We start from the raw sequence: 13,312 nt of genomic DNA, 5'->3' as shown, positions 1-13,312 counted from the left end.
TCAACTGAAAAGAAGGTTAAAAGGTCGTCAATTTTCTTTCAACGAGGAGGTAATAAAAGCTGGGGAGGTTTGGTTTGCAGAGCAAGAAACATTTTTTTGAAAGGTCTAGAGACGTTGCAGGTTCGCTGTAATAAATGTATCCAATGTAACCTCACACATAGTTATCTGATATCAGGATCTCCTCCGCCAAACTGCCAACATTGCCAAACGAAGGTAACAGTAAAATATATTTTCTGTGCTCTATTTGAAAACGATGTAGACTTCTTAACCGAATTGTTACATTTCTACGATCCAGAAACCAAGCAACGATCGATGGAATGGCGACACTCTGGTTCTCCAAGACCTAAGAAGTTTCGTGTCTAAAAATCTGCTGGTGGTGTTTTGTTTTTGCAGGACAACGCCCTGTACACAAATCTCATGTTGCCATGCAAAATTCGTGATTTAGGGTTTGAATTACTAGAACCCCTCTTATTCACCAGATTTGGCTCCGTCCGACTATCATCTGTTTCCTCAACTGAAAAAAAGTTTAAAGGGCCGTAAATTTTCTTCCAACGAAGAGTTAATAAAAGCTGTGGAGGTCTGGTTTGCAGAGCAAGAAGAAACATTTTTTGTAAAGGTCTAGAGACGTTGCAGGTTCGCTGTAATAAATGTATCCAAATAAGAGGAGAATATGTTGAGTAATACAATATTTTGACATTGAAATTTTGTTTGGTTCTATAGTAGGCTAAGAATTTTTCAATATATCCTCGTACATGTCGATATAGCTTGTTGAATAATTAAGTTAACAATCGGTCTAGATAGGATTATGTGATTCAATTACGACATTTCAGGGTAGCAAGATACACTTAAACATAGTATATAACTAAAGATATATTTAATAGTTTATGGCACATTATACTAAAACTATTTCTATTCATCAGTTTTATTTGGTACAAGAAGGTTTTGGTTGGATAATTCTAATAATGTATCATATATAACTTCTTTCTTGGAATTTTCAATATCTTCAAGAGTTGCATGTTTAAGTAAATAATGATTGTCAAATAAGTATTTACGATGGAACTGTTCGTCACATACTTGACAGCGATACCTGGGATTCCCGTGCTGAGTCATATGAAACTCCAATTCTTCTTTGGTGTAGAATCGTTTCCAGCATACATTACACCTAAAATATCTATAGTTAACAAAATATCTTGATTTTCATATTTTTTGTTTATTAATTTTGATAGAATATATATATATATATATATATATATATATATATATATATATATATATAAACAAATAATTTTAACGTGACACTGATGTTTATTAATATTAGTGACCATACTTTCACATTTCAGTCTGGTTTGTCGTATGATTTCATAAGTATACGCAATTTAGGTCACAGAATAAGCACGAGGTCATCAGTATACAAATGTTTCCAGTTTATATAATATACAATTAAAATATTACAACTAACATAAATATTGCAAAATACAAAAGATGTCTACCTATGAAAGAAAGTGTCCGCTTCCAAATGAGTTTTTTCATGCCTTTTCAAGCTAGGCCATCTCTTGTATGTTAGGTCACAATATTTACAAGCAAATCTTTTGACCACTAAATGGGTTTGAAGATGCACCTTCAATTTTTGTATACCATTATAGTATTTTCCACATATTTTACAAGGTAACGGATCATCTATAAAATAAAAAATAGTAAATATTTCAGTAGTAAATACACATATTGTAAAAAAGGTTTTTGTTCCAATACACACAAGTGACAATGTTCAAATTGTTGTTGTGTCACGGCATATTTAAATACATTAACTTGCATGATTATCGAATCAAAGAAGCTTCCAGAATGCTACCAAGCACTCAATGGTTTACTGGCGGTAGGTTTTTCTGTATACTTGGACCTAGGGAAATCAGAGGCAGTGAAATTGCCAACGACCTGCTCAACCTTGAAATCCGTCAACTGATGACGAGACCCGAGTGTGCAGTGGGAATTCCAATCTTGAAGATTTAGAAACACCTTAAGTTGTGGGAAAAGGAGAAAAACAAAGAGGTATGGCATCAGTCATATGTTTGCAGATAGCCAAAGTTGCTATAAGTGAGAAAAAAAAAAGAAATCATTCGGTAATTGTAAGAGTCAAAGAGAAATATCTCTTATGCTGTCCTCTTACTGGTTTTCAGAAAATGTTGGAAACAAATTCTATAAATGTGGCGTCTTCTGAAAACTGAAAATTATGTACAAACGTTGGAATTCAATAGTGAAATAAATGAAATTTCGTGAACCTCTCTGGAATTATCATTCTAGCTTATCAAATTGTATTTGTTTTCATTTGATTTGATTGAAGTTTCTTCGTAATTTCTTCATCCAGTTTGTTACATTTGTATATTTATATTACAATCTGTGAATTTTACAGTTAGAAGTAATAATACCTGTATTCTTAAACCGAAGAAATTTTCCAGGAACTCTACATTTTACATTATCTCTATCCCGTTGGTTATTATCTTCGTGTCGTTTGCGATGATTCCTAAGGTAATCCGCCCTACCAAATACTTGATCACAAATATCACATTTGAACCGTTCTACTTCCATATGTTTCAACCTGAAAGTATTTTTCATTGGTAAATCCTCAAAAATTATGGAATTAGAGTAAGTTTTATGTATGGAACGCCTCAATTATCTGGAAAACAGCTTGTACGATTTTTATAAAAATTGTGTACAAGGGTATTGTGATACGGCCGGTATTATGGTAGTATTTACATTGTTGCCAAATCTTCCCTGTTTCCGGAAAAATTATGAACTTTGTTATTTCGAATGGATCACCCTATATATTTCGTGTTTTTAGAAATCCTTAAGAAAATGATATTAATAAGTTTATTGAAAGTTACAATGGATCGTTTATCTAAAAAAGAATGAATAGATATTAGGATATGATGATAGGTAGGGGTGGGCTAAATAATCGATTAATTGAAAAATAATCGATTAATCGGGTGATCGATTAATTATTATGCCAATTATTTTCTTGTTTTTGTTACAGAGGATCATTTATGAAAACAGTTTTACTTAAAATTTTTGTATGTCACCTATTTTTTCAACAAGTTAATTACAATTACTATAATCTTTGATTATACAGAGTTCAGCAAAGTCCGGTCTCGGTGCTGTCAAATTTTTTGAGAGCGGCTAGTTTAAAGTTTATTCTTGCAGTCGATAATAAAAATAATGTGAATGAAGTGCAGATGCAGCATTTTTTGTCTGAATTATGCTTTTTTAGGAATATGGAAAAAAATAGAGGAAGAAGCTTACTTTGGCATTACTTCAATAAATCTGGAACTGGAGACACCTCAGTTTGTAGAAAATGACATTAAGTCATGCGGTAACACTACCAATTTAAGGAATCACTTGAAGGCAAAGCATCCACTTCTTTACGCTGAGATGCAAAATATTTATCGAACAGATAAATCTGCGAGTTCTGAAATAAGCGATGATGCATCAAGGTATTTCATAGTACGAACTACTCATCTTATTATTGAATTAAGGTACAAGGATATAGTGCGTTTTTTGGAACGAAGTTCCTCATCGCTCGTTACGCTTACCGACACTTTTGCAGTTAGTTGAACAATCCATTGGAAATTTTGCACAAATAGTCAGTTCAGATTGATTTTGAGCAAAATTCCTCAGGGAAGGATAACAAAAATAAGGGATAATTTTGATTTTTTCGGCCAATAAATTATTTCTAACTGAGGTAAAATTAAAAAATAATTGTTGAGCATAAAAACAAAGAATATTTACATTGAAAAGGAGATGTTTGAACCATCAATAAAAGGAGAAGGCAAAATTGGGACCAACAAATAATTCTGCGTATAAACGAAATAGCTATATTATTTGATATACGAGCTACTCTAATTATGGATAATAAATCAGGTATAAGCCGGTATAAAATAAAATCACTAATAAATGCTTTTGTTTTTAGAATTTCGAGTTATAAAGAGGAAATAGAAGATCTTTTGTCGCCTAGCAAGATCGTGATCCAAACTACTGATGTAGACAAAAGCCCCTTCAACTTCCAAACAAGCGTCCATAAAAAGCGTTACGATGACAAAAAAGTTACAAACCAAAACCGACATGGCTTTGGCTTTTTTTGTAGGTACAGAAATAATGCCTTATAATATAGTAGAAAAAGATGGTTTCAAAAAATTTCTACAAGTTTTAAATTGAAGCTATAAATTACCCAGCAGAAACACATTGTCACAAGAGTTAATTCCTAATTTGTACAATGAAACGCGCCGAGTTATTGAAGCCATTTTAAAACAAGCCAAATTTATATCTTGTACCACCGATTGCTGGACTTCCATTGCAAACAGGTCCTATATCTCCCTTACATGCCATTTTATAGACGAAAATTATCAGTTAATAAGCCTTTGTTTGGGCTGTTATGAAATGGATGAAGATCATACTGCTGAAAATTTATGTAATAATATAAATCTTATTTTAAACGAGTGGAGTATTGAAGAAAAAGCAAATACATCGTTTACCACAGATTACGGAAGTAATGTATTAAAAGCTATTAAGGTATGGGAATAGCCCATATATGTTGTTTTGGACATGCAATTAATATTGCAGTAAATAAATGTTTTGAAAATGTAAAAGTAAGCGAAACTATAAGTAGAATTAAAAAAATTCAGAATATTTTTGTACATAGTTAGAAAGCTGTTAGAGATTTAAAAATAATTCAGAAAAAATACAACACTAGAAAACAAAAATTCCTTCCTTTTCTAAAACGCGATGGTGGTCTCTTTTAAATTTAATCAAGATAATTGTTCAACAAGAAGTAAATCTCTTAAATTTTTTACAAAACTATAATAATAAACTCTAGCTGTCTGGAGAAAATTATGTAACGGGATCTACCATTCTAACTATTTCTTTGGAATTAGGTAAAACATTGGTAGATGCATACGATGAAACTGAATTTGATGAAGACATTGTAGAACTAAAAAGGGAAATAGCTTCATTAATTTTAAACACACTTAAAAACAGATATGAAAGCAACTCATAAACTATTGCATACTGTCACCTTCATGGACCCACGTTTTAAAGGATCCTTTTTTAGCAGAAAACCAGCTAATTGAAGATATAATATTACAACTTAGTAGCGAATTAGAAATAATTCCAGTTTCTGAGAATAGAGCTGCGTCATCAGGAAAAAAGAAAAGCGGACTTTCATCAATTTTTAAATCTATGAAAACTGTTGAAGGTAGTAATGCTGTGAGTTTAAATTATAAATTAAAAATTATAAATTAAATCGAACAATATATGAATATACCAGTCATTGATGTTGAAGAAGACTCACTGATATGGTGGAAATATAACGCACATGTATTTCCTTTTCTTTCCCAATGTGCAAAAAAGTTTCTTTGTATTCAAGCTTCCAGTGTTCTATCTGACCGAGTATTTAGCAAAGGAGGCCAAATAGTAACTGGCCAAAGAGCGTCACTGGAGATCATATTGACCAGCTTGTTTTTTTTAATTATGAATAAGACGTTTGTTAAAATTCCTAAAAATTTATAATAAACATCTTTCGAGATAATAATTTTTTGTTTTGCTATTAGTTGCAAGCCTAAATCTAAGACTAAAGAGTTTATTTTGAAACAAGCCCATTAAGAGCTAGTCACAAATTATCACTTTAAATTAATAATATACAAAAGAGATTGTTGTGTAAGGTGGAGCTTGTGGACAACATCCTGTGAGAATTTGGTTCTATAAAATACAATGTTTCTTGCCTAGTTTCATAGTTTTGGTACAGTTTAATTGAATTTAAAAGAGAGTTTTTAAGTGGCTTTATTACAAAGTGAAAGACTGAAATAGTTATTTGTATGCCGTGAAATACTTTTTTAACTTTAACGTACCAAAAGAACAGTTATCGCCGAGACCGCCTGTGGCCGAGGCAAGATAATCTTGAGGTCGTTAAAAAGTTTCCCGGCTATGGCATACACACTATTTTTCGTACAATCGTTCAAATAATCAAAAAATATAATAATCAATTTAACAATTAAAAAATTTATTTTCTGAATGATTATATCAACATAATTCAATATAAGAATCTTACTTCCAAATATCTTTTGTAGGTTCATTATTTTGTTTGTTTTTATTGGGAATCAAACCATAATGTCTTCTGTATGTTCTTAGTGGTATACTTGCTCTTTATCTTGTTTTTTGTAGGAATCAAACCACAATCGCTCTTTTGAAACTTTATTTCCAATTATCGAATAATCGAAAATTAATTATTTTCGATTAATCGATTATTTTCGATTGATCGATTATTTTCGATAAATTGATTATTTTTGATTATTCTCGATTTATCGAAAATAATCGATTATTTTATATAATCGATTATATTTTTTGATAATTGCCCAGCACTAATGATAGGCATAGTCAACAAGAAACGTGTAATATCTTTAATAATTTATATTCTAACCGAAATCCCATAACAAGATCTAGTGTCAGTAAATTAGTGAAAAAGTTAGTTAGTTAGTTAGTTAGTAATTAGAAGACGAACCACATTTGAGTACTAGACAAATATCCAGGGAAATTTCGTAAACATCCGTAATGAAAATTTTACGTGATAATAAATTCCATCCATACAAAGTAACGTTGGTTCAAGAGTTGTCAGTTGACGATATTGATAGACGTGGAGAGTTTGCAGACCTAATGATGGTAAAATGTTACAATCAAAACGATACAAATTTTTCAAGTAATGTATTGTTTTGCGGCATAATTGTAGATACTGGTCAGGTAACAATCCTCGTTGGATGCGTGAATCCCACACCCAATTACCCAAAAACTAAGTGTATAGGCTGGAATAATAGGCGACAAAATAATTGGCTCTTTTTTCATTGAGGGTAATTTAATTGGTCCGGCGTATTTAGGTTTCTGGGAAAATAGTATTTTCAATTACTTTATTATTATTACAAATAATGGGAAACACATTATTTGTAATAAGATGGATTGGAAGGCATGGTTTTATCGAATGGCCCCCTCGATCACCCGACATGAACCCTTTATACTATTTTCTATGGGATCACTTAAAAAACATCGTTTATAAATCAAAGCCTGCCAATATTCAGGAAAAAAAATAAGATTACCACAGAGATAATAAGAATTGAGCAGTCAGAGATGTTGCAAAGTTTTAAACATCGGATGGCTTGTTGTATTGAAGTAAATGTACAACATTTTGAGCCCCTGCTGCATTGACTGTATGTTTTCTAAAATTCGTAATTTTTCTACATCACAAATGTGGATGTACCAACATGACACAAACATTTAAAGACTTGCCTTCTGTTGTAGGTTTTCTGCGATTTGATTTGGATAAAAATTTTATATATATATGTATATATATATATATATATATATATATATATATATATATATATATATATATATATATATATATATATATATGTATATATATATATATATATATATACACAAATTTCTTCAATTTCTCATTTATTAGACTTTTTGATATATTAATACATGTAAATGTTCTTGATTTTAGGTCTCTTCAGTTTAGATTTTTTTACACAGGGCATGTATTAATTGTGACATCTCAGTATTTAGAAAATAGATTAAAAGGTCATCAATACGATAAAAAATAGAACTGCATTAACGAACCATGAAATATCAAAAAAACAGATTCCATTATAAAGATTCAAAAATTCTTGAAACGGAATCTAATACACGAAAAAGAGAATTTTTGAAAATGGTTCACATTCATAAGAACGAAAAAGCTATAAGTGATAAAAAAGATCTAAATAATTTAAATTTATAGCTCTATTTTGTAAATTCTAATAAATTTGAGATGTGGAAAAATTAATTTTTCTTATTTGAACAAAGTTCTAAGTTGATTTTATCCTTATTTTGATATTCATGAAGAAGGTAATCTTTTTAAAATTAATTTTGAAACAGAAGAGACCTAAAATAAAGAACATTTAGATGCCCTATATATATAGGGTGATCCATTAGAAATAACAAAGTTCATTATTTTTCTGAAAAAAGAAAGGGTCTGACAACAACAATGTAGATACCACCATAATACCGACCGTATCACAAGACCTTTGAGCAAAAAAATGTAACAAGCCGTTTCCAAGATAATTGAGGCCTTCCATACATAAAACTCATTCTGTATAGTCGCTTCTATTGCTCGACATAATTCGAATAATTGTTCAAAAATGGAAAGTTTACATGCTTTGATAAGCAATCAAATTTAATATGCGTAAAATAAATGAAACTGTAACAATCAATACAATAGCATTTAATTTCAAATTTTGACTTTATGAATTGAGAAGATTTTATTTATATATTTTTAGGATGTTAATACAACTACAAATAATTTAATTGATGACTGCTAAGTATTTGAGATGTAAAAACTAAAAAAATTAATCTTGTTAAAACAAATTTCTATTTCGATTTTATTCTTATTTTGATACTCATGATATAGATGATCTATTGATTAATATAAATACGCAAATCGTCAGTGTCAACATATTTTGATAAAGACTAAAAGAAGTCGAAGCGTAAAATTTTCTCTGTCTTTAAAAAATTCAAAAGAAACTGATTTTAAATCAGAAGAGACCCAAAATTCTATTTATATTAATAAATAATTTGTAATATTTAGAAATATATTATTATTAATGTATTTATTGGATTAAAAAGGTTCTTCTACCTATTGTACCGCGAAATTACATACTGAATACTGTTTACATCACCAATACACCAACCCTCACGATTACAATGTCTGAAGCGCGTTTCGATAACCAAGTTATCGTCTTGATAACTATGTGTGTATTCATTACATATCTAACAGAAATTGGTAGTGTACATTATTATATCAATTTAAATTAGTTTTCCTGAAATTTGTTGTGGTTGCTAATATCTGCAATCTGATATCTGAAATTTACCACATTTCAAAATTCAAGAAATTAATGCGAAATTTTTAATCGACACCGGCAGTACTACAAATTGAATTGTTGCTTAATATATACTGTTTCATCTTGACTATGAATAGTTCAGTAGTATTTTACCCTTTGCCTGAAAAAAACTGTTTTTTATTCGAAGGAATTATGCCGAATTACCCCATATGGATTTTCTTTGGTAAGAGTTTTTTTTATTATAGAAAAAATGCCATGGGCATATAAAAGAAAAACAACAAGGGGTCAGTGGACTGAGGAGCAGTTGGGAATGGTTATGAATGCAATAGAAGCCGGACGAGCAGTCAGGGAAGTTGGTAGAGCATTAGGTATACTGGAATCTACTTTAAGGGATAGAAAAAAAGCTAATAATTTGATAAAGTCCAGACGTCCAGTGTTCACTAAGGAAGAGGAGCAAGCCCTTGCTTTACACATTATTAAATTGGCCAATGTTTTCTACGGGATAACTCGTTTAAGACTTAGATCTGTGGCTTATGATTTTGCAGTAAAAAAAAACAAAGAAATGAAAGATTCGATAACGAAAAGAAGTTGGCTGGTGAAGATTGGGTCGATCTATTTTTAAAGCGTAATCCCCAGATAAGCCTTCGAAAACCAGAAGGTACAAGTCAAAACCTACTGCCTTCAACAAACCTGAAGTAGACCGGTTTTTCAAGAGCTTAGAAGATGTTATGGAAAAGTACAAATTTACAGCCAATCGTATTTACAATGTTGACGAAACAGGAATATCGACTGTGCAAACTCCTAGAAAAATATTGACTGCAAAGGGTCAGAAACAAGTTGGCTCGATAACATCTTGGGAAAGGGGAAAAATGTCACTGCAGTTTGTTCAGTAAGTGCATCAGGACAATTCGTGCCACCGATGTTTATATTTCCTAGGACGCGTATGGTTCATACATTGAAGAAAAATGGGCCAATTGCTGCTATATATGGTTGCTCCAAAAACGCATGAATCAACGAAGAATTATTTTTTGACTGGATCGTACATTTCAATCAGTTTGTTAAGGCAACAACCGATGATCCGGTGTTGCTTGTGCTGTATAATCACGGGAGCCATATTTCACTAACTATATATGAATATTGCCGAGCTAATGGGTTATGGTATCGATTACTCCGCACACATCACATAAACTTCAACCACTCGACCTAACTTTCTTCGGACCTCTCAAAGCGGCTTTTAATCGTGAATGTGATTTATATCTTAAAAATCGTGCTTACGAAAAAATACCGCATTACGAACTAGCCAGTCTGTTCAATAAAGCATATCTAAAAGCAGCTTCAATGGAAAAAGGAATTTCTGGATTCAGGGCTGCTGGAATATGGCCCCTGGACTCTGACAAATTTTCAGATGACGACTTTTTTACATTAGATCACACAGACGCCACTAATATCCAAATCTCAATTGACATTAGTGAAACTACCACTAACGAAATGGATCAATCGAACCAAGAAAATATAGAACAACCTGGAACTTCGAAACAGTATAATATAGTAAGAGAAGTTCATTTTAATATCCAGCAAGAACCTAGTACTGCTACGCAAGCTAAAAATGAAATCATTCCACCTCAAAAAGGAAATAAACCTACTCAGATTTTTAAAGAAAACTCATCTCTCAATGAATCACTGAATCTTACAGAGAAAATAGTACCGCTGCCAGTAATGACTGAGAAGAAAACTGTAGCCAAATCCTACAAAAAACAACATTCGGAGATTTCTACTTCCACTCCTCTGAAAAAACAACTGGAAGCTAAACAAGAAAAAAAAGATAAGAAGAAACTTACAGAAGACAAAAAGAGAAATAGAAAGAAAAAATTTATTAATAAATCAGCAAATAAAAAAATTATCGCGAAAAACATCTCGTGTAAGAAAAATAGTAGAAGACTCTGATTCTGAAAGTAGTTATGACGAAAGACAGTTATGCGATGATGATGAACTAGACGATGTAGACTCTCAAAATAATGACGTTTGCTTGGTTTGCGGAGAATTTGGACAGAATCTCATGAATTATGGTACCGTTGTAATTTCTGTTCAAATTGGTCACATTCTGAGTGTAGTGGATGGAGTACAGCTGATGGATATACTTGCGATATGTGTACTGCAGACGCAAAAAAACGGAATTTCAATAAATAACAAACCATATTTTATTGTTGGCAATTAAATACTTTACGCGGCATTACTCTTTATGCGGGGGAATACCGCGCTTTACTACCACCTCATAAATTTATTAGTCAAACTACAAATATTAACAATAATAAGGTTTTGGGTAGTTCCTTAAGTAAATAATATTATTCAGTCTACGTGGGGTAAAAATGAAATTTATTCATTTCATATTAATCAAATTTTGGACTTTTCTCCTTAGGCGCGCGGTATTCCCCCAACTTCCCCTATACTTGATTATGAGGATTTAGGAAATGGCTTAAAAATGTTAATGAACCTTTAGAAATCGAAATTACAAATCCACTTGAAGTAAATTCTATTAATAAATTAGAATGCGAATCTGATACGGACTTGACAACTATTTAACAAAATAAATGGAAAGAAAATTTGAAAAATCTTACGACTTGAACATTGTAACAAAGAGGAGATAGAAGCTATCAGAAATGTATGTTATAATTATAGATATACTAGCTTTTACCCGGGGCTTCGCTCGCATCGAATCAATTAAATAAGTATCAGAAATAACTTTAATAGAACTATATCAATATGATAACTTTATTCTATGGCTTGGTTAGTATTATCGATTTTTAAAAATTACTACATAATGTAGTTTCAAAACATGCTTTATTGAAATACAATAACAAATGTTAAAATATATTTTCCTGTAACAAAAATAAATTGTTTTGAATTCTGACAATTAAAAAGATAAAATGCTGAGTATTACTCTAGAATATTTTTGTAGACTATATTATAATTTTTTTCTTTGGGTGCAAATATGTGTAAATTCCGGGCATTAGATACACGTGAACACGCTACATATAGTTGGCCATGGCTTTTCTAAATGCACTCCTGCTACCTGTAATGTCTGCCCTTATGCTTTGTTTAAAGTAACAGCAAAGCTAAGCTTGACCGGAAGCTGAACTCTTTTAAATTGAAAAGTAAGGTCAGTTGAAATAATTGGAATCCGAGGTATGATAACACTTTCTCTCTTGCTGACACCTGTTAAAATAGTAGCACCAAGTATATTCTGGCCCAATTTTGTTATACGAAGCCTTCTGTATCCATAATTGTATCCTTTGACAAATATTCCTTCATTTCTCCTGGCACATCTTTTAAAATGTCGGTGTTAATCTTATTAACCACTTCATTTTTTGGTGCTAAGGTCCGTTACGAATTTTTAGATATTGTAGATTTACGCTTCCGAGGCATTGTTTAGACATACGCTTTCAATGACAGTCACTGAAGATACCTAACCTCAAAAATTCCAAACAACTGAAAATATAGCCAATTGAATTGGTTGTATAGATTGAATAGATATTGACTTGACCGTCGATAATATAGTATTTAGGGTTTGAACTTCATTACTGTATGTTAGATGGCGCTGAAGTAGCAAAATGCTGATATTTGTTGACAATTTTTTTTTATTTTTGTGAAAAATATTTTTTTAATAAAAAGTATACTAAAACCTTCCAGAATATGTGTACAAAGTTTCATGATGATTCGTCAAGTAGTTTTTGCGTGAAAGCGTAACAAACATCCACGCTTTCACATTTATAATATTAGTAAGGATCTTTTACTGCCATGGAATATCACTCAGTTTTACATAAAATAAACTTGACTGACAATACACCCATATATACGAAATTTTACAGACTTCCTGAGATTCATAGAGAAGAAGTAAACTGACAAATCACGAAAATGTTAGATGAAGGTATCATTGAACCGTCTACATCCTCCTTTTCCTCACCAATTTGGATTGTTTCAAAAAAATTAGACGCTTCTGGCAAAAAGAAATGGCGACTTGTTATCGACTATAGGAAACTGAATTAAAAGAATATTCAAAATCGATATCCCATTCCACGAATACATGAAATATTAGATAGACTAGGTAGAGCCAACTACTTCACAACCCTTGATCTTGCTAGTGGATTTCATCAGATAGAAATTAACCCGCAAGATATAACCGCCTAGAGCACCCCACAAGAACATTTTCACTTCAAACGTATGAGTTTCGGTCCATCTACTTTCCAAAATGTCATGGATAACGTATTACAAGGTTTGACCGACGAGACTTGCATAGTTTATTTAGACATTTTAATATATAGCACATCTCTTCAGGAACACTTCAGGAAAAATTGAAATCTGTATTTGATAGATTAAGACAACACAATTTGAAAGTTCATCTC

General features: G+C 31.5%; 1 protein-coding gene across 1 annotated transcript in view; it reads right to left on the bottom strand.

Annotated features, from left to right (window-relative positions):
* Positions 1–852: 852 nt before the first annotated feature.
* The window catches only part of LOC130447349 (zinc finger protein 468-like), a 30,154-nt gene continuing 17,694 nt past the window's right edge, over positions 853–13,312 (bottom strand). The window contains exons 6-8 of the mRNA XM_056784124.1: positions 2,421–2,590; positions 1,491–1,677; positions 853–1,162 (exon numbers count right to left, since the gene is read on the bottom strand). Of these exons, the coding sequence (XP_056640102.1) occupies positions 910–1,162; positions 1,491–1,677; positions 2,421–2,590 (610 nt within the window). The 3' untranslated portion in view covers positions 853–909. The remainder of the gene's footprint in view (positions 1,163–1,490; positions 1,678–2,420; positions 2,591–13,312) is intronic.

Source organism: Diorhabda sublineata, chromosome 8 (genome assembly GCF_026230105.1).
Source record: "Diorhabda sublineata isolate icDioSubl1.1 chromosome 8, icDioSubl1.1, whole genome shotgun sequence".
NCBI classification, from domain to species: domain Eukaryota; kingdom Metazoa; phylum Arthropoda; class Insecta; order Coleoptera; family Chrysomelidae; genus Diorhabda; species Diorhabda sublineata.
This window is presented reverse-complemented; position numbering and strand designations above follow the sequence as displayed.